Source organism: Procambarus clarkii, chromosome 19 (assembly GCF_040958095.1).
Source record: "Procambarus clarkii isolate CNS0578487 chromosome 19, FALCON_Pclarkii_2.0, whole genome shotgun sequence".
Classification (NCBI taxonomy): domain Eukaryota; kingdom Metazoa; phylum Arthropoda; class Malacostraca; order Decapoda; family Cambaridae; genus Procambarus; species Procambarus clarkii.
Window position 1 is genome coordinate 30,947,932 of NC_091168.1, and position 20,587 is coordinate 30,968,518.

The following is a 20,587-nucleotide window of genomic DNA, read 5'->3' on the forward strand; positions in this document are numbered from 1 at the left end:
AGCGGTGCTGTTATTGCGGTAACTTCTTTTCTATATGCGGTAACTTGTGTCGAACTATCGCCGGATTCAGGAAGGTACTTACGAAGGTTTTTCCTCTTAGCTAAGAACGAATTCCGTCTTAGCGCCTTCGTGGCGGCTACGTCCGTATTCAAAGAGCTACCCTAAGTGGAAAAATCTTCGTAAGTTCATTCCGGGATTTAAGTGTGGTTTCGACCACTCGTAGCTTTACGTAAACTGGATATAAGTCATTTTTTCTCTACTACATAACACTGGGATCGATTTATGATATTGGAACATGACCAAAATATTATAGCTGGTGAATCTAGTGAAGAGGAATCCTTCGTGTTAGTTATATATGCATTCTCTGCTTGAAACTTGAAGTAAATATGTGTTTGATGATAGTAGAATTAGTTTTATAATAGCAAGATATTATACCAGTAGTTATTAAGTAAATAAACACTGGTGAACATGAAATATGAGAGAAGGTGATGAGCCCTGCCTGATGGGATCATTTACTATCACCAAATGCCCCTGTTCACCTAGTAGTAAGGGTGTACCTTAGCTATACATACCCATTTCTAATTTATTTAGTTTGGTTTTATTTTGAAATTAAATCTGGGTGAGACATAAAATAAAAATATGCTGCACAAATGATGTTAGGTAAGGAGAAGGGTAAAAATGTCACAAACTTTATTCATTGAATACTTAAAGCTATAATTATGACTATATACTGTAGATTATTAAAAAAGAGAGAGGGAAGTAGGGGTCCAAAACCTCTTCCTGTTATACAATTTGGGTGTGGAACAAGTAATTATCAAAAGAAGGCACCATGCCGGGAAGGCTATGTAGCAGTAAGGCAGTGAGGTGAGGCAGCTACTTATTTGAGAAATGCTTATTTTATTTACCTTATAAGCTGAGGCAACTTATTTTATTTGAGGAATACTCAGCTGATTCCTCTACATTTAGCATGAAACAAATTTGTGTCCAAGACCTCTTCCTGTTACTCAATTTGGCTGTGTGTAACCAAACTAGAAGTGCTCTACAAATCAAGGGACCCAGAATGTGGAATGACCTCCCGAATCATGTTAAAGGCTGTACCTCTCTCAACCAGTTTAAGAGTTAAACCAAGTACTGCCTAATTAACTCCATGTAACCTAACTTACCTCCTAAATGTCAACCCATGTCTTGCTATTTTTTAAACAACGCTGTTCACCAACATGTGCAATTGCTGAGTTATGCTATGCTAACCCCCCTTTTTGTATTTTTTATTCCTTCTTTCAACACAATTTATACCTAATCCCGATTACTATTAAGTTTTAGTCTGTGTTTTTTCCCCCACACCTTGCCCGAAATGCTATGAGTATTAGTGGCTTTAGGTATTGTATGTACTAGCTCTGTCTATATATCCAACATTATGTTTGTAAATCAACTGTATGTACTTTTCCTGAATAAAATGTATTTATTATTTATTTTTTAATCAGTAAGTATTAAAAGAAGGCACCAAGCTGGGAAGGCTATGTAGCACCATTGTGTGTAACAATAAACCAAATTTTTTTTAACAAATAATGCACCTGTATGGTAAAACAAATCCTGTCAGCTGTAAAAATATTGATGCAGTTATTTAAATGAAAAATATAATGAAAGAAATATTACTGGTTTATTTTTATCCTATCTTTTTGTACTGTACAGTATATCCAAGGAAGTGAAAAATTGAGACATAATGCACAATTTAATGAATGATTAGCATGGATTAGCAGTTCAAAAGAAATATGACTTGTATTACATATCAACATGAGATCTTAATGATCCATGGTCAACATGATTTAATAAGGATAATACAGTACTGTATTTACAATACAATACAATTTTATTTAGGTAAGGTACATACATACAATAAATATTTACAAGGATTGTTTAACTTATAGGTATAGCTAGTACATACAATGCCTAAAGCCACTATTACGCAAAGCGTTTCGGGCATGATTTGTAATAATACAAACTATAATTTAAAATCTTTATTACTGATTTTTTTTATTAAGAAGATTAGGTATACACAGCAATGTGCTGCTTTCCTATTCTGTATAAAGGACCACACAGTGTAGATCAAAAACCAGCTACCAGCTCACCCAACATCCTCACCTCACAGGATGGCCAGTCATACATGGAATTAGGAGAGAACAAAATACTTAATGCTGATCTATTAGCCTCCACTGGCAAAATCTGGGTGCAGCACAAGAATATCTTCCAATATTCCTGAGTGTATGAAGTAATTACAGAGCTCAAAATACCTCATACCATTTGGTATGAAGTCACTGATAACAGGACAATCACAGATATAGTGTTGGAGAGTATGTTCTCTCAAGTAGGACTGAAAACAGATGTTTTTTTTCCACCAAGAGGGCTATAAACCCATGGAACCGCCTACCCGCTGAAGCCGTAAATGCCAAATTCCAGCTAAAAAATATCATTAAGACAATTGGCGGGCCCTTTAACAAGCCGCCGGCTTTCTGTCCTCTTCGAGGCCACTAGATAGTTAATGGCCCTTGGGTAAATTCAGTAAATATATACAATAATTGTCAGCGCATCTTCCGAGCAACAAGGACAGCTACACAGTATCTCTTAGAATTACGTAGGTAAACAACAAATGTAACATATTTGTTTACTACAATGTCGGTGCTGGCTGTAGAAGTTGAAAAAACATTGTTTTACTTCGAAATATACTAATTTTATAAGAAAATTCGACGTAAATAGGCGGCAGTAGAGCTCCGATAAGCCAGCGCTAAATCTACAATATGAAGAATGTTGCTGCTCTCTGATTGGCCAAACGAAACACAGTAGTGACCTCTATCGGCACGCAGGTGAACCAACAATTTTCTTCCTAAGTATACCTTATTGAATCGCACCTAAGCATCTTCTTAGGGCGCACTTAGGAACCTTCGTAGCAAACCCACTTACGAAGAAATACACAGAGCTTCCTGAATCTAGGTCCTGGAGGTCAGAGCCACACTAACAATGCAAGCACAGATGAAGCTGCCAAGTTCACTGTATGCTAATCCGCTCTAACGACAGTCATTTGATTCTTGGAAACACCTAAAGAGAAACCTAATATTTACAGTAGGCAACAGTGGGAGGGCACTTAACATAGACAGTACCCGGGATGAAGTATTAATGACAAATTAAGGTTGGGAAATCTATGGCCCCTGGGGAGGATTATCTTGCCTTGTTGTTACTTTTTCTTTGGGAAGTTCCTAGGATCAACGTCCCCAGGGGGTCGGTCTCTGACCTGGCCTCCTGCGGTAAGTGGTCTATTCAATCAAGCTGTTGGACGCGGCTGTGATTTCTACACATGACATTATAAAAAGCATAAAAATCATCATTGAGTTTCTTAACATCAATAGCCCAACTTGTTTTTAAAGTAGCCCAAAAAGTCGCAAGTAGCGAAATTAAAAATTTGGGAGCGCGGGGCTCTGAAAAGTAGCCCAATTCGCTACTTGTAGCCCAATCTGGCATCCCTGGATGTAAACACCATCCTCAGGCTTCACACACAGTGACCAACTCTACCAGATCAACACACCAACACCTCACACACAACCGACATAGTGACTGTTAATTATTATAAAAGGTAAATAAATGTCAATTATGACCAAAAACATATCTAAAAGTATGTAAATATAATAACTTGCTCTTAATATAGACTGTAACATCTCTCATAGAGTAGTGTAGTAACACTTTGCTGTGTAGACCTAATTTTGCTAATACCAAAAAAAATGACTATGTTTTTTAATCTCAGTGGCTCAACAATTGTGATATAAAAAAAACTCAATGATGCATTGATAACATGCGCGTTATTCGATTAGCTAAATTCAATGATAAATCATAAAACACTTTTGAAAAAGCATAAAGGCTATACTAATAAACCATATCTAAGTCAAACAATATAATCTCCATCTGCAATTTTCATTTTCTTTTATAGATGTAAGCGTCGGAGAGATGTTGCTGGTCGACTACTCTAAACTCGAACATAAACTGATTAAACATATTTTAGATATACTTATATTTCTTATTTGTTGAATTTAAGAGCCAAAAGTTCTGAATTTATTTTATACTTATACCAAGTATTTTAACTTTAAATTATTTTATACAAACTAGGTTTTTTGCTTTGATTTACACACAGAAATCACAATAACGTGATGTATCAATGAACAAATCCACAAGGGCCGTGACGAGGATTCGAACCTGCGTCCGAGATCATCCCTGTTGCTGCCTTAATCGACTGAGCTACGACATGGTCAAAAGAAAAGAGACGTTCTACTGCCCTTACTTGGATCCTGCAGCCTTTCTGAGACACAAACCAGGGTTTTACACAACTCCCCCATGCAGGTTTATGTCTCGGAGAGGCTGCAGGATCCAAGGGCAGTAGAACTACTGGTTTCAACTCTTTTGACCATGTCGTAGCTCAGTCGATTAAGGCAGCGTTGATATAGTTGATCATAATTCGCTCTACGATTAACAGAACTTTAATATAAAACTTATATACTATTAATACAAATTACAAAATTATAAAATGCAGTAATAAATTTTATTAAAACGTTATGTGGAATTAGTAAACAAAAGAATAACATTCTTTTAATTTTCAAAGTATTTACATAAAATTCTGACTTCCTTTTATATTTAAAATATTTTTCTAGGAGGCAACTAACCCGAGCACTACTATTTGGTTATTTGAGTGTAATGAAATGAACTTTCTGCATTTTTGACGGATGTTACATCCATAATTTTTCCATCCTTGTCTACATAGTATTAGTACTAAAGATATCCTTATAAACTAATGTCTAGCATTCTTTCCTTCTCATATCAAGGTTCACTTCTCTTGGAAAATGATTAAGACACCATGATTATGTCTCTGCAATTAAGAATAATTCTAAAATATTCGTATTCCATTGCTAATTATAATCAAAATTCTGTCACTATATCCATTGTAACTTATTCAGAAGATAAAAATTTATCTAAGTTTCAGCTGTGGAGCCGAAAATTATAAACACCAATTTTTCATTTATTCTTCAATATCTAATGTTGAAAAATATGTTAAATATTACCAAAATGATTTACTAACATGTGGTCGGTCTCGAGCCCATTGATGATGTGACGATGTGCATTGAATTTCGTAACTAGCTCATCAAGATTGTAACATGCTTAGCTAAATGAGTTGTGGGGTTCAGTCCCTGAGCCCATTATATGCCTCTGTAACCCTTTCCACTACCGTTCACAGGATGAGTACAGAGTGCACAATAAACTACCACTCTCAGGATGAGTACAGAGTGCACAATAAACTACCACTCACAGGATGAGTATGAGGTGCACAATAAACTACCACTCACAGGATGAGTACAGAGTGCACAATAAACTACCACTCACAGGATGAGTATGAGGTGCACAATAAACTACCACTCTCAGGATGAGTACAGAGTGCACAATAAACTACCACTCACAGGATGAGTACAGAGTGCACAATAAACTACCACTCTCAGGATGAGTACAGAGTGCACAATAAACTACCACTCACAGGATGAGTACAGAGTGCACAATTAACCACCACTCACAGGATGAGTACAGAGTGCACAATTAACCACCACTCTCAGGATGAGTACAGAGTGCACAATAAACTACCACTCACAGGATGAGTACAGAGTGCACAATAAACTACCACTTACAGGATGAGTACAGAGTGCACAATAAACCACCACTCACAGGATGAGTACAGAGTGCACAATAAACTACCACTCTCAGGATGAGTACAGAGTGCACAATAAACTACCACTCACAGGATGAGTACAGAGTGCACAATAAACTACCACTTACGGGATGAGTACAGAGTGCACAATAAACTACCACTCACAGGATGAGTACAGAGTGCACAATAAACCACCACTCACAGGATGAGTACAGAGTGCACAATAAACTACCACTCACAGGATGAGTACAGAGTGCACAATAAACCACCACTCACAGGATGAGTACAGAGTGCACAATAAACTACCACTCACAGGATGAGTACAGAGTGCACAATAAACTACCACTCACAGGATGAGTACAGAGTGCACAATAAACCACCACTCACAGGATGAGTACAGAGTGCACAATAAACTACCACTCACAGGATGAGTACAGAGTGCACAATAAACCACCACTCACAGGATGAGTACAGAGTGCACAATAAACTACCACTCACAGGATGAGTACAGAGTGCACAATAAACTACCACTCACAGGATGAGTACAGAGTGCACAATAAACTACCACTCACAGGATGAGTACAGAGTGCACAATAAACCACCACTCACAGGATGAGTACAGAGTGCACAATAAACTACCACTCACAGGATGAGTACAGAGTGCACAATAAACCACCACTCACAGGATGAGTACAGAGTGCACAATAAACTACCACTCACAGGATGAGTACAGAGTGCACAATAAACTACCACTCACAGGATGAGTACAGAGTGCACAATAAACTACCACTCTCAGGATGAGTACAGAGTGCACAATAAACTACCACTCACAGGATGAGTACAGAGTGCACAATAAACCACCACTCACAGGATGAGTACAGAGTGCACAATAAACTACCACTCACAGGATGAGTACAGAGTGCACAATAAACCACCACTCACAGGATGAGTACAGAGTGCACAATAAACTACCACTCACAGGATGAGTACAGAGTGCACAATAAACTACCACTCACAGGATGAGTACAGAGTGCACAATAAACCACCACTCACAGGATGAGTACAGAGTGCACAATAAACTACCACTCACAGGATGAGTACAGAGTGCACAATAAACCACCACTCACAGGATGAGTACAGAGTGCACAATAAACTACCACTCACAGGATGAGTACAGAGTGCACAATAAACTACCACTCACAGGATGAGTACAGAGTGCACAATAAACTACCACTCACAGGATGAGTACAGAGTGCACAATAAACCACCACTCACAGGATGAGTACAGAGTGCACAATAAACTACCACTCACAGGATGAGTACAGAGTGCACAATAAACCACCACTCACAGGATGAGTACAGAGTGCACAATAAACTACCACTCACAGGATGAGTACAGAGTGCACAATAAACTACCACTCACAGGATGAGTACAGAGTGCACAATAAACTACCACTCTCAGGATGAGTACAGAGTGCACAATAAACTACCACTCACAGGATGAGTATGAGGTGCACAATAAACTACCACTCACAGGATGAGTACAGAGTGCACAATAAACTACCACTCTCAGGATGAGTACAGAGTGCACAATAAACTACCACTCACAGGATGAGTATGAGGTGCACAATAAACTACCACTCACAGGATGAGTACAGAGTGCACAATAAACTACCACTCACAGGATGAGTATGAGGTGCACAATAAACTACCACTCTCAGGATGAGTACAGAGTGCACAATAAACTACCACTCACAGGATGAGTACAGAGTGCACAATAAACTACCACTCTCAGGATGAGTACAGAGTGCACAATAAACTACCACTCACAGGATGAGTACAGAGTGCACAATTAACCACCACTCACAGGATGAGTACAGAGTGCACAATTAACCACCACTCTCAGGATGAGTACAGAGTGCACAATAAACTACCACTCACAGGATGAGTACAGAGTGCACAATAAACTACCACTTACAGGATGAGTACAGAGTGCACAATAAACCACCACTCACAGGATGAGTACAGAGTGCACAATAAACTACCACTCTCAGGATGAGTACAGAGTGCACAATAAACTACCACTCACAGGATGAGTACAGAGTGCACAATAAACTACCACTTACAGGGATGAGTACAGAGTGCACAATAAACTACCACTCACAGGATGAGTACAGAGTGCACAATAAACCACCACTCACAGGATGAGTACAGAGTGCACAATAAACTACCACTCACAGGATGAGTACAGAGTGCACAATAAACCACCACTCACAGGATGAGTACAGAGTGCACAATAAACTACCACTCACAGGATGAGTACAGAGTGCACAATAAACTACCACTCACAGGATGAGTACAGAGTGCACAATAAACCACCACTCACAGGATGAGTACAGAGTGCACAATAAACTACCACTCACAGGATGAGTACAGAGTGCACAATAAACCACCACTCACAGGATGAGTACAGAGTGCACAATAAACTACCACTCACAGGATGAGTACAGAGTGCACAATAAACTACCACTCACAGGATGAGTACAGAGTGCACAATAAACTACCACTCACAGGATGAGTACAGAGTGCACAATAAACCACCACTCACAGGATGAGTACAGAGTGCACAATAAACTACCACTCACAGGATGAGTACAGAGTGCACAATAAACCACCACTCACAGGATGAGTACAGAGTGCACAATAAACTACCACTCACAGGATGAGTACAGAGTGCACAATAAACTACCACTCACAGGATGAGTACAGAGTGCACAATAAACTACCACTCTCAGGATGAGTACAGAGTGCACAATAAACTACCACTCACAGGATGAGTACAGAGTGCACAATAAACCACCACTCACAGGATGAGTACAGAGTGCACAATAAACTACCACTCACAGGATGAGTACAGAGTGCACAATAAACCACCACTCACAGGATGAGTACAGAGTGCACAATAAACTACCACTCACAGGATGAGTACAGAGTGCACAATAAACTACCACTCACAGGATGAGTACAGAGTGCACAATAAACCACCACTCACAGGATGAGTACAGAGTGCACAATAAACTACCACTCACAGGATGAGTACAGAGTGCACAATAAACCACCACTCACAGGATGAGTACAGAGTGCACAATAAACTACCACTCACAGGATGAGTACAGAGTGCACAATAAACTACCACTCACAGGATGAGTACAGAGTGCACAATAAACTACCACTCACAGGATGAGTACAGAGTGCACAATAAACCACCACTCACAGGATGAGTACAGAGTGCACAATAAACTACCACTCACAGGATGAGTACAGAGTGCACAATAAACCACCACTCACAGGATGAGTACAGAGTGCACAATAAACTACCACTCACAGGATGAGTACAGAGTGCACAATAAACTACCACTCACAGGATGAGTACAGAGTGCACAATAAACTACCACTCTCAGGATGAGTACAGAGTGCACAATAAACTACCACTCACAGGATGAGTATGAGGTGCACAATAAACTACCACTCACAGGATGAGTACAGAGTGCACAATAAACAACCACTCACAGGATGAGTATGAGGTGCACAATAAACTACCACTCTCAGGATGAGTACAGAGTGCACAATAAACTACCACTCACAGGATGAGTACAGAGTGCACAATAAACTACCACTCTCAGGATGAGTACAGAGTGCACAATAAACTACCACTCACAGGATGAGTACAGAGTGCACAATTAACCACCACTCACAGGATGAGTACAGAGTGCACAATTAACCACCACTCTCAGGATGAGTACAGAGTGCACAATAAACTACCACTCACAGGATGAGTACAGAGTGCACAATAAACTACCACTTACGGGATGAGTACAGAGTGCACAATAAACTACCACTCACAGGATGAGTACAGAGTGCACAATAAACTACCACTCTCAGGATGAGTACTGGGTGCACAATAAACTACCGCTCACAGGATGAGTACAGAGTGCACAATTAACCACCACTCTCAGGATGAGTACAGAGTGCACAATAAACTACCACTCACAGGATGAGTACAGAGTGCACAATAAACTACCACTTACGGGATGAGTACAGAGTGCACAATAAACTACCACTCACAGGATGAGTACAGAGTGCACAATAAACCACCACTCACAGGATGAGTACAGAGTGCACAATAAACTACCACTCACAGGATGAGTACAGAGTGCACAATAAACCACCACTCACAGGATGAGTACAGAGTGCACAATAAACTACCACTCACAGGATGAGTACAGAGTGCACAATAAACTACCACTCACAGGATGAGTACAGAGTGCACAATAAACCACCACTCACAGGATGAGTACAGAGTGCACAATAAACTACCACTCACAGGATGAGTACAGAGTGCACAATAAACCACCACTCACAGGATGAGTACAGAGTGCACAATAAACTACCACTCACAGGATGAGTACAGAGTGCACAATAAACTACCACTCACAGGATGAGTACAGAGTGCACAATAAACTACCACTCACAGGATGAGTACAGAGTGCACAATAAACCACCACTCACAGGATGAGTACAGAGTGCACAATAAACTACCACTCACAGGATGAGTACAGAGTGCACAATAAACTACCACTCACAGGATGAGTACAGAGTGCACAATAAACCACCACTCACAGGATGAGTACAGAGTGCACAATAAACTACCACTCACAGGATGAGTACAGAGTGCACAATAAACTACCACTCACAGGATGAGTACAGAGTGCACAATAAACTACCACTCACAGGATGAGTACAGAGTGCACAATAAACTACCACTCACAGGATGAGTACAGAGTGCACAATAAACCACCACTCACAGGATGAGTACAGAGTGCACAATAAACTACCACTCACAGGATGAGTACAGAGTGCACAATAAACTACCACTCACAGGATGAGTACAGAGTGCACAATAAACCACCACTCACAGGATGAGTATGAGGTCCAGGACGGACCAAAACATCATCGTTTCCTCATCCTGTGATGAGTGATTTGGTCGCCATCTTCACCCACGTTATAATGACTCAACATCTGCATGCTATGTCATGCTCTTCATAGTATAGATGTGTTGAATACTCGTGTGGCTATCATGACGATAGCAGAGGTTAGAATAGTTCTGATAACTTAGAGAGCGTGGTTATATTTTCGCCATGATAACTGGTTGCTACTTATGTATATATGATTTACATTGTATTAACTTAAATAAAGATAAAAACAAAAACAAAATAAAAAAATACTATTACTAGGCTATTTATCAATGGCCGTTATACCCATATAGCAATTATCTATATAGATAATTGTTATCTATCTATATAATTATCTATATAATCTATCTATATAATTATCTATATAGATAATAATTATCTAGATAATTATTATCTAGATAGATAATATATAACAATTGTACAAATTTGTGAAGATAATTTGATTTTTTAAATATATTTACTATATACTGGGTATTTTTAATTGCAAATTTTGCTGATATTATTAAAATCACAGGCTAAAAATAATATATTTTGCAAAGCCTAGTAGAATATGAGCGATTTTCGTCTACCCTCTTTAGTTAAGTTTAATAGTTAAAATATATATATATATATAATGTTATTAATGTTTTGTTTACGGTGATAATAGGAATATGGATGTACTCAAACACCTGCCACATTCACTCAAACACCTGCAACATTCACTCAAACACCTGCCACATTCACTCAGACATCTGCCACATTCACTCAGACATCTGCCATATTCACTCAAATACCTGCCACATTCACTCAAATACCTGCCACATTCACTTAAATACCTGCCACATTCACTCAAACACCTGCCACATTCACTCACACATCTGCCACATTCACTCAAACACCTGCCATTTTAACTCAAAACGTTACATATAGAATGTATTACTACGTGCATCATCGTACATATATTGACGTAATGGACAATTAGAAAGCAGAATTGGTTACTATTAAACTTAAGAAAATCGGAAAAGGTTTTGTATTTACATTAGTAATAAAACCTAAACTAATCTATCACTCTGAGGCCTAATACACGCTATTCTGAGGCCCAATATGACACATATATCTTTTAAACACTCATATATTTCGTATGAGGATTATGTCGTCTTTATTATAGCATTATAAAATATATAAATAAAGTGCACTTTATAGCCTAATTTAATATTAATATTATTGGAACTGAGGAGACCAGTTTATGGTTCTTGATAGACGCATTATATATATCCTTCAGGTGTAAAAGATTCCTATACACGGTTATTAGCAGCTTATTTACTTCGAGTAATAAGGCAGTAAAACGACTAGAGTTATTTTAAGAAAATATTGTGCTTTGTTGATATTGTTTGCTTTTCAAAACATCATATTTTCTAAAAGCTAAAACTAGGTCACAACAATTTCAAACACAGTCAGTGTATCTCTTCGTCAGCTGGGGGACGGACGTCGAGCTCTCTCTCTCTCTCCTGGACACCCCCAGCATACCCAGTGTTAGTGGGCAGGTCAACATACCCAGTGTTAATGGTCAAGACAACATGCCCAGTGTTAGTGGGCAAGACAACATGCCCAGTGTTATTGGTCAAGACAACATGCCCAGTGTTAGTGGGCAAGACAACATGCCCAGTGTTATTGGTCAAGACAACATGCCCAGTGTTATTGGTCAAGACAACATGCCCAGTGTTAGTGGGCAAGACAACATGCCCAGTGTTAGTGGGCAAGACAACATGCCCAGTGTTATTGGTCAAGACAACATGTCCAGTGTTATTGGTCAAGACAACATGCCCAGTGTTAGTGGGCAAGACAACATGTCCAGTGTTATTGGTCAAGACAACATGCCCAGTGTTAGTGGGCAAGACAACATGCCCAGTGTTAGTGGGCAAGACAACATGCCCAGTGTTATTGGTCAAGACAACATGCCCAGTGTTAGTGGGCAAGACAACATGCCCAGTGTCATTGGACAAGACAACATGCCCAGTGTTAGTGGGCAAGACAACATGCCCAGTGTTATTGGTCAAGACAACATGCCCAGTGTTAGTGGGCAAGACAACATGCCCAGTGTTATTGGTCAAGACAACATGCCCAGTGTTATTGGACAAGACAACATGCCCAGTGTTATTGGACAAGACAACATGCCCAGTGTTATTGGACAAGACAACATGCCCAGTGTTATTGGACAAGACAACATGCCCAGTGTTTGTGGTCAAGACAACATGCCCAGTGTTATTGGACAAGACAACATGCCCAGTGTTAGTGGGCAAGACAACATGCCCAGTGTTATTGGACAAGACAACATGCCCAGTGTTAGTGGGCAAGACAACATGCCTAGTGTTACTGGTCAAGACAACATGCCCAGTGTTATTGGTCAAGACAAAGACAACATGTCCAGTGTAATTCGTCAAGACAACATGCCCAGTGTTATTGGTCAAGACAACATGCCCAGTGTTAGTGGGCAAGACAACATGCCTAGTGTTACTGGTCAAGACAACATGCCCAGTGTTATTGGTCAAGACAACATGCCCAGTGTTATTGGACAAGACAACATGCCCAGTGTTTGTGGTCAAGACAACATGCCCAGTGTTATTGGTCAAGACAAAGACAACATGCCCAGTGTTTGTGGTCAAGACAACATGCCCAGTGTTATTGGTCAAGACAAAGACAACATGTCCAGTGTAATTGGTCAAGACAACATGCCCAGGGTTATTGGTCAAGACAACATGCCCAGTGTTAGTGGTCAAGACAACATACCCGGTGTTATTGGACAAGACAACATACCCAGTGTTATTGGTCAAGACAACATGCCCAGTGTTAGTGGACAAGTCAACATACCCAGTGTTATTGGACAAGACAACATGCCCAGTTTTAGTGAACAAGTCAACATACCCAGTGTTATTGGTCAGGTCAACATATCCAGTTTTAGTGGAGAAGTCAACATACCCAGTGTTATTGGTCAGGTCAACATACCCAGTTTTAGTGGAGAAGTCAACATACCCAGTGTTATTGGTCAGGTCAACATATCCAGTTTTAGTGGAGAAGTCAACATACCCAGTGTTATTGGTCAGGTCAACATATCCAGTTTTAGTGGAGAAGTCAACATGCCCAGTGTTATTGGACAAGACAACATGCCCAGTTTTAGTGAACAAGACAACATTCCCAGTTTTAGTGGACAAGACAACATACCCAGTGTTATTGGAGAAGTCAACATAGCCAGTTTTAGTGGACAAGTTAACATACCCAGTTTTAGTGAACAAGACAACATGCCCAGCGTTATTGGACAAGACAACATACCCAGTGTTATTGGTCAAGACAACATGCCCAGTATTATTGGACAAGACAACATGCCCAGTTTTAGTGGACAAGACAACATACCCAGTGTTATTGGTCAGGTCAACAGACCCAGTTTTATTGGACAAGTCAACATACCCAGTGTTATTGGACAAGTCAACATAGCCAGTTTTAGTGGACAAGTCAACATACCCAGTGTTATTGGTCAAGACAACATGCCCAGTGTTATTGGACAAGACAACATGCCCAGTTTTAGTGGACAAGACAACATACCCAGTGTTATTGGACAGGTCAACATACCCAGTTTTATTGGACAAGTCAACATACCCAGTGTTATTGGACAAGTCAACATAGCCAGTTTTTGTGGACAAGTCAACATACCCAGTGTTATTGGTCAAGACAACATGCCCAGTGTTATTGGACAAGACAACATACCCAGTGTTAGTGGACAAGACAACATGCCCAGTGTTATTGGACAAGACAACATGCCCAGTTTTAGTGGAGAAGTCAACATACCCTGTGTTATTGGACAGGTCAACTTACCCAGTTTTATTGGACAAGTCAACATACCAAGTGTTATTGGTCAGGTCAACATATCCAGTGTTATTGGACAAGACAACATGCCCAGTGTTATTGGACAAGACAACATGCCCAGTTTTAGTGGAGAAGTCAACATACCCAGTGTTATTGGACAAGCCAACATGCCCAGTTTTAGTGGACAAGTCAACATACCCAGTGTTATTGGTCAAGACAACATGCCCAGTGTTATTGGTCAAGACAACATGCCCAGTGTTATTGGTCAAGACAACATGCCCAGTGTTATTGGTCAAGACAACATACCCAGTGTTATTGGACAAGACAACATGCCCAGTGTTATTGGTCAAGACAACATGCCCAGTGTTATTGGACAAGGCAACATGCCCAGTGTTATTGGACAAGACAACATGCCCAGTGTTATTGGTCAAGACAACATGCCCAGTGTTATTGGACAAGACAACATGCCCAGTGTTATTGGACAAGACAACATGCCCAGTGTTATTGGACAAGACAACATGCCCAGTGTTATTGGACAAGACAACATACGCAGTGTTATTGAACAAGACAACATGCCCAGTGTTATTGGACAAGGCAACATACCCAGTGTTATTGAACAAGACAACATGCCGAGTGTTATTGGACAAGACAACATACCCAGTGTTATTGGACAAGGCAACATACCCAGTGTTATTGAACAAGACAACATGCCGAGTGTTATTGGACAAGACAACATACCCAGTGTTAGTGGACAAGACAACATACCCAGTGTTAGTGGACAAGACAACATGCCCAGTGTTATTGGACAAGACAACGTGCCCAGTGTTATTGGAGAAGGCAACATACCCAGTGTTATTGAACAAGACAACATGCCCAGTGTTATTGGACAAGACAACATACCCAGTGTTAGTGGACAAGACAACATGCCCAGTGTTATTGGACAAGACAACGTGACCAGTGTTATTGGACAAGACAACATACCCAGTGTTAGTGGACAAGACAACGTGCCCAGTGTTATTGGGCAAGACAACATACCCAGTGTTAGTGGACAAGACAACATACCCAGTGTTAAGGAACAGGTCAACGTACCCAGTGTTAGCGGACAAGCCCGCAAACCTCCCAGAGGACTGTTTCCTAGAGAGTTGTTTTATAACGAAAGATACGACGTCAGATTTGAATTTGACAAAGAACTCATTGACTGGGAGCGAAACACCAGTGGAAAAGTCAGCGAAGCCGTTGGTGGGTACCCTTTCAGCGGAGACCCTGATTGGTCCATTATCAGCGATGACGCTGATTGGTTTGCTATCAGGGAAGACACTGATTGGTTCACTATCAGGAAAGACACTGATTGGTCCACTATCAGCGAAGACGCTGATGGGTCCATTAACAGCGAAGACGCTGATTGGTTCGCTATCAGCGAAGACGCTGATGGATCCACTATCAGCGAAGACTCTGATTGGTCCACTATCAGCGAAGACGCTGATGTGTCCATTATCAGCGAAGACTCTGATTGGTTCGCTATCAGCGAAGACGCTGATGGGTCTTCCGTAAGCGACGCTGGGACAAGTGTTAGCGTTGTTCGGTCCTCCGTCAGCGAAGATAGCGGGACCATTGTTAGCGAAGAAGCTGATTGCTGTACTGTCAGCGGAGATGAATGGTCCACCGTCAGTGAAGATGGTGGGTCCACTCATAGCAAAGAAGCTGATGGGTTCACTGTCAGCGAACATTATGAGTCAACTGTCAGCAGGCAAGCAAGCATACCCTCTCTCAGCGATCCATTTATCACCGAAGGAAACGACTATTTATATAACTTTGACATAGGACTCTTTGACACTGAACAAAATATAGACCTCCCTGACAGCGGTCAAGCCACCGGGCAAGCCCCCGCACCCTCGGTTAGTAAACCAGCCAGTCAACCCTCGGATAGTAAACCAACCACTAAACAGGACATTAAACCCTCCGCTCAACGATCCTTTAGTCGAAAAGCCAGGAGAGAGTACACAGATTACCCACGTAACTACGTAGGAAAGGACAGCTTTATAGAGTTCTTGAATAAATTCACCGTTAGAAAGACAGCATCAAAGATGAGGAAAAAGTATTATATTTGTCAAAAAGCTCTAAAGGAAGCCTACATAGCCTACTGTCTGATTCACGGTAAGTTAATTGGATGTCCTATCAACACCGGTCGTCACCTTAGCTACTGTGGCATTAAGGCCAATAGAAAGGTGGGCCCTGCTTCGTTCCAGATGAATTGCTATACTGGTATACAATGGCTTGAGTGTGTAAAAGTTCATTCAAGAACATTAGATATACCGATTACTCTCGATCGAGAGACCGCCAGGAGGAATGTTCTCGGTGGAGGCACCAAAATTCGGTTACCTGTGCAGGGGAGTTGCAAAGCTTCTTCTAAAGGCGAACAGAAGTATTCGGAGTCACAGGGACCGAGAGAACACACATCTGAAACCCATGCATCGAAACCCAAAATATCTGAAACATATGTTTATAGAGCACGGTCATCAAGAGAACAAATGCCTGAGGCATACACATTAGTAGTACAACTACCAAGAGCATATGTACATGAAGCACAGGTACCTGGAACATCCACATCGGAAGCACAGGTACCTGGAACATCCACATCGGAAGCACAGGTACCTGGAACATCCACATCGGAAGCACAGGTACCTGGAACATCCACATCGGGAGCACAGGTACCTGGAACATCAACATCGGAAGCACAGGTACCTGGAACATCCACATCGGAAGCACAAGTACCTGGAACATCCACATCGGGAGCACAGGTACATGGAACATCAACATCGGAAGCACAGGTACCTGGAACATCAACATCGGAAGCACAGGTACCTGGAACATCAGTATCGGAAGCACAGGTACCTGGAACATCAGCATCGGAAGCACAGGTACCTGGAACATCAACATCGGAAGCACAGGTACCTGGAACATCAGCATCGGAAGCACAGGTACCTGGAACATCAGCATCGGAAGCACAGGTACCTGGAACATCAGCATCGGAAGCACAGGTACCTGGAACATCAGCATCGGGAGCACAGGTACCTGGAACATCAACATCGGAAGCACAGGTACCTGGAACATCAGCATCGGAAGCACAGGTACCTGGAACATCAGCATCGGAAGCACAGGTACCTGGAACAACAACATTGGAAGCACAGGTACCTGGAACAACAACATCGGGAGCACAGGTACCTGGAACATCAGCATCGGAAGCACAGGTACCTGGAACATCAGCATCGGAAGCACAGGTACCTGGAACATCAGCATCGGAAGCACAGGTACCTGGAACATCAGCATCGGAAGCACAGGTACCTGGAACAACAACATCGGAAGCACAGGTACCTGGAACATCAACATCGGAAGCACAGGTACCTGGAACATCAGCATCGGAAGCACAGGTACCTGGAACATCCACATCGGAAGCACAGGTACCTGGAACATCCACATCGGAAGCGCAGGTACCTGGAACAACAACATCGGAAGCACAGGTACCTGGAACACCCACATCGGAAGCACAGGTACCTGGAACACCCACATCGGGAGTACAGCTACCTGGAACACTCACACAGGTACCTGTAACACAAATACCAGGAGTGTATGTATTTGGAGCACCCACATGTGAAAGTGAGCTTCCTGGAGCACGGCCCTCCTAGAACAGACAACATGGCCAGCGCCAACGGTAAATATTGGTATTTTACTATAGTCGATTTTAAGAACCCTTTTACAACATTTATTATATTTATTTGGTATAAGATAATAGTGTAGCCGTTACTTAGACTCGCAGTTTGGTACAATATTTTTGTTAGTCTTAACTAAAGAGTGATAGGCAAAAAAATTCTGACATGAAATGGATGTGAATGACTGTAGTTCTATGAGCCAAAGTCTGAGTAGAGTTCAACTTTGACTTCTATATCATGTGATGCTCAAACTTGGCATAATTTGGTTATCTAATACATAAACCAAATCGGCTAGCAAACTCAGCAACTACTAAGTTACTTGACATAACATGCTTGCATTACCTTTATCTTTATTTTAAAACGCTGATAAGAAGTCAGCATTGAGTATTCTTCTGTAGTCTAAAATGGAAACCTAGTATAAAAAGATATACAATCTGCCAGTGTCTAACATGATTGTGGATGAAATCATAAGATATTTTTACCTTTCAAATATAACAGGTTTCAATTCCTAAATTCTCATATCTGTGACTTATTTTCTTTTCTTATTTGGTTTAAATTCGTTGTTAGCGTACTGTTGAGTTCAGATTTGTAAAGAACGAAATTTTAGGAATACAGTACATAAAACTAATATGGTATTCTATAGGCTTGGGTAGATATGATTACAATAAAATTATTGAGAAACGAATTCACAATATTTAAAAATAGTAGTTACTCTGTAGATATGTTAAGGGAAGTAAATCTTTCATCCTAAAAGGAACTGAAGATATAATCTTTATATACAAAATACTGAAGGGAATACAAATAAATTGAATAAATATGAGTAAATACTCCTATCATGTTGTCAATGCGTAAAACGCACTTAATAAAGAGAGAAGTCTTGGAAGACCTCCATCTACTACTTAGGCCACTTTTAACAATGAATTTGAATGCCAATAAAATTAAAATAAAATGCAGCAGGTCTAACAAGGCTGGTTAGCTGGGCATAACACTAGACCTCACATTCACATAGTTAGTTAGGCAAGCACACACCGTGTATGTACTCACATTCACATAGTTAGGCAAGCACACACCGTGTATGTACTCACATTCACATAGTTAGGCAAGCACACACCGTGTATGTACTCACATTCACATAGTTAGGCAAGCACACATCGTGTATGTACTCACATTCACATAGTTAGGCAAGCACACATCGTGTATGTACTCACATTCACATAGTTAGGCAAGCACACCGTGTATGTACTCACATTCACATAGTTAGGCAAGCACACCGTGTATGTACTCACATTCACATAGTTAGGCAAGCACACACCGTGTATGTACTATAATGCACCGTGTGTATAATAACTTGTAATAACGCTTGTAATAACTCCTCTTTCTAAATTTCAGCTCGAATCCTTAAGACACGCTTACCTGACCTCCCTTGGTGCCAAAAGCACCTTTCTGTTGCTGCTGTAAGATCCTAAGAGGATATATTTAACCGCTAGGACAAGATTTATCGGAAAACAAATATTTTTCTCAGTTCTTAAAATGTTGCCAGATAGATAAGTTACAAACCACATTTTGTAAACTAAGGTTTTGTGTATGCATTGACATCTATTTTGCTTTGTACATTAAAAAATATATACTCAGTATATTCACACATTTAAGTTATGTTTCAGGTACATACACATTTAAATTACGTTTCTAAATATTTGAGCTCTTGTTAATCAAATACTGTGAGGCTATAATGCCCATTTCTTAATTTTAGTTTGAAACCCATTTGAATGTACTCTACAATATCTGCCAGATAAGGGCACAGCTTATACACCAAGTTTACAAGGACAAAATTAACCTAGTAGGCAAATGCAATCAAATTTCCTTTCCCTGAGCGTATCACTTGATGGAATAACATTTGTATTTTATTCATTAAATTTACACTTATGTGCAGTATAACTAATTTGTCTTAATCCAGCCTAGCCAGATTTGTGGGTGGGGGGAACCGCTCTTACACTTACATGGGGGAACTGAAGAGGTGATTCGTAAGGCAGTTTACACAGTGCAGTTACAAACCCAATAAGATTTCAACTTGGATTCAACAAAGCAGTTGTTAAATACATGGGGCAAAACCTTACTGAAGCGACTGGTATGCTAGTCAAATACTCATACTCCGCCCAAGTAAAACAGAAACAAGCAACACTTAGTGGGTCAGCCAAAGGCTTAGGGCCCGCGCAGGCTTATCCCTGCCAAAAAAAAGCTCATGCACAGATCTTCAATATTTTTCAACTCTTAGTACTAAT

At 40.6% G+C, this 20,587-nt stretch overlaps 1 protein-coding gene across 1 annotated transcript; it reads left to right on the forward strand.

Annotated features, from left to right (window-relative positions):
- The first annotated feature begins 12,285 nt into the window (after positions 1-12,285).
- LOC123757428 (collagen alpha-2(IV) chain-like) lies at positions 12,286-19,838 on the forward strand. The gene is made up of 2 exons (XM_045740996.2): positions 12,286-18,310; positions 19,698-19,838. The coding sequence occupies exon 1, from the start codon at positions 12,321-12,323 to the stop codon at positions 18,282-18,284; it is 5,964 nt and encodes a 1,987-aa protein (XP_045596952.2). The 5' UTR covers positions 12,286-12,320; the 3' UTR covers positions 18,285-18,310; positions 19,698-19,838.
- Positions 19,839-20,587: the final 749 nt, after the last annotated feature.

What these genes read in the sequence shown, in the direction of transcription:
- LOC123757428 (XM_045740996.2), top strand. Translation starts at nt 12,321, where the DNA reads ATGCCCAGTGTTAGTGGGCAAGACAACATGCCCAGTGTTATTGGTCAA.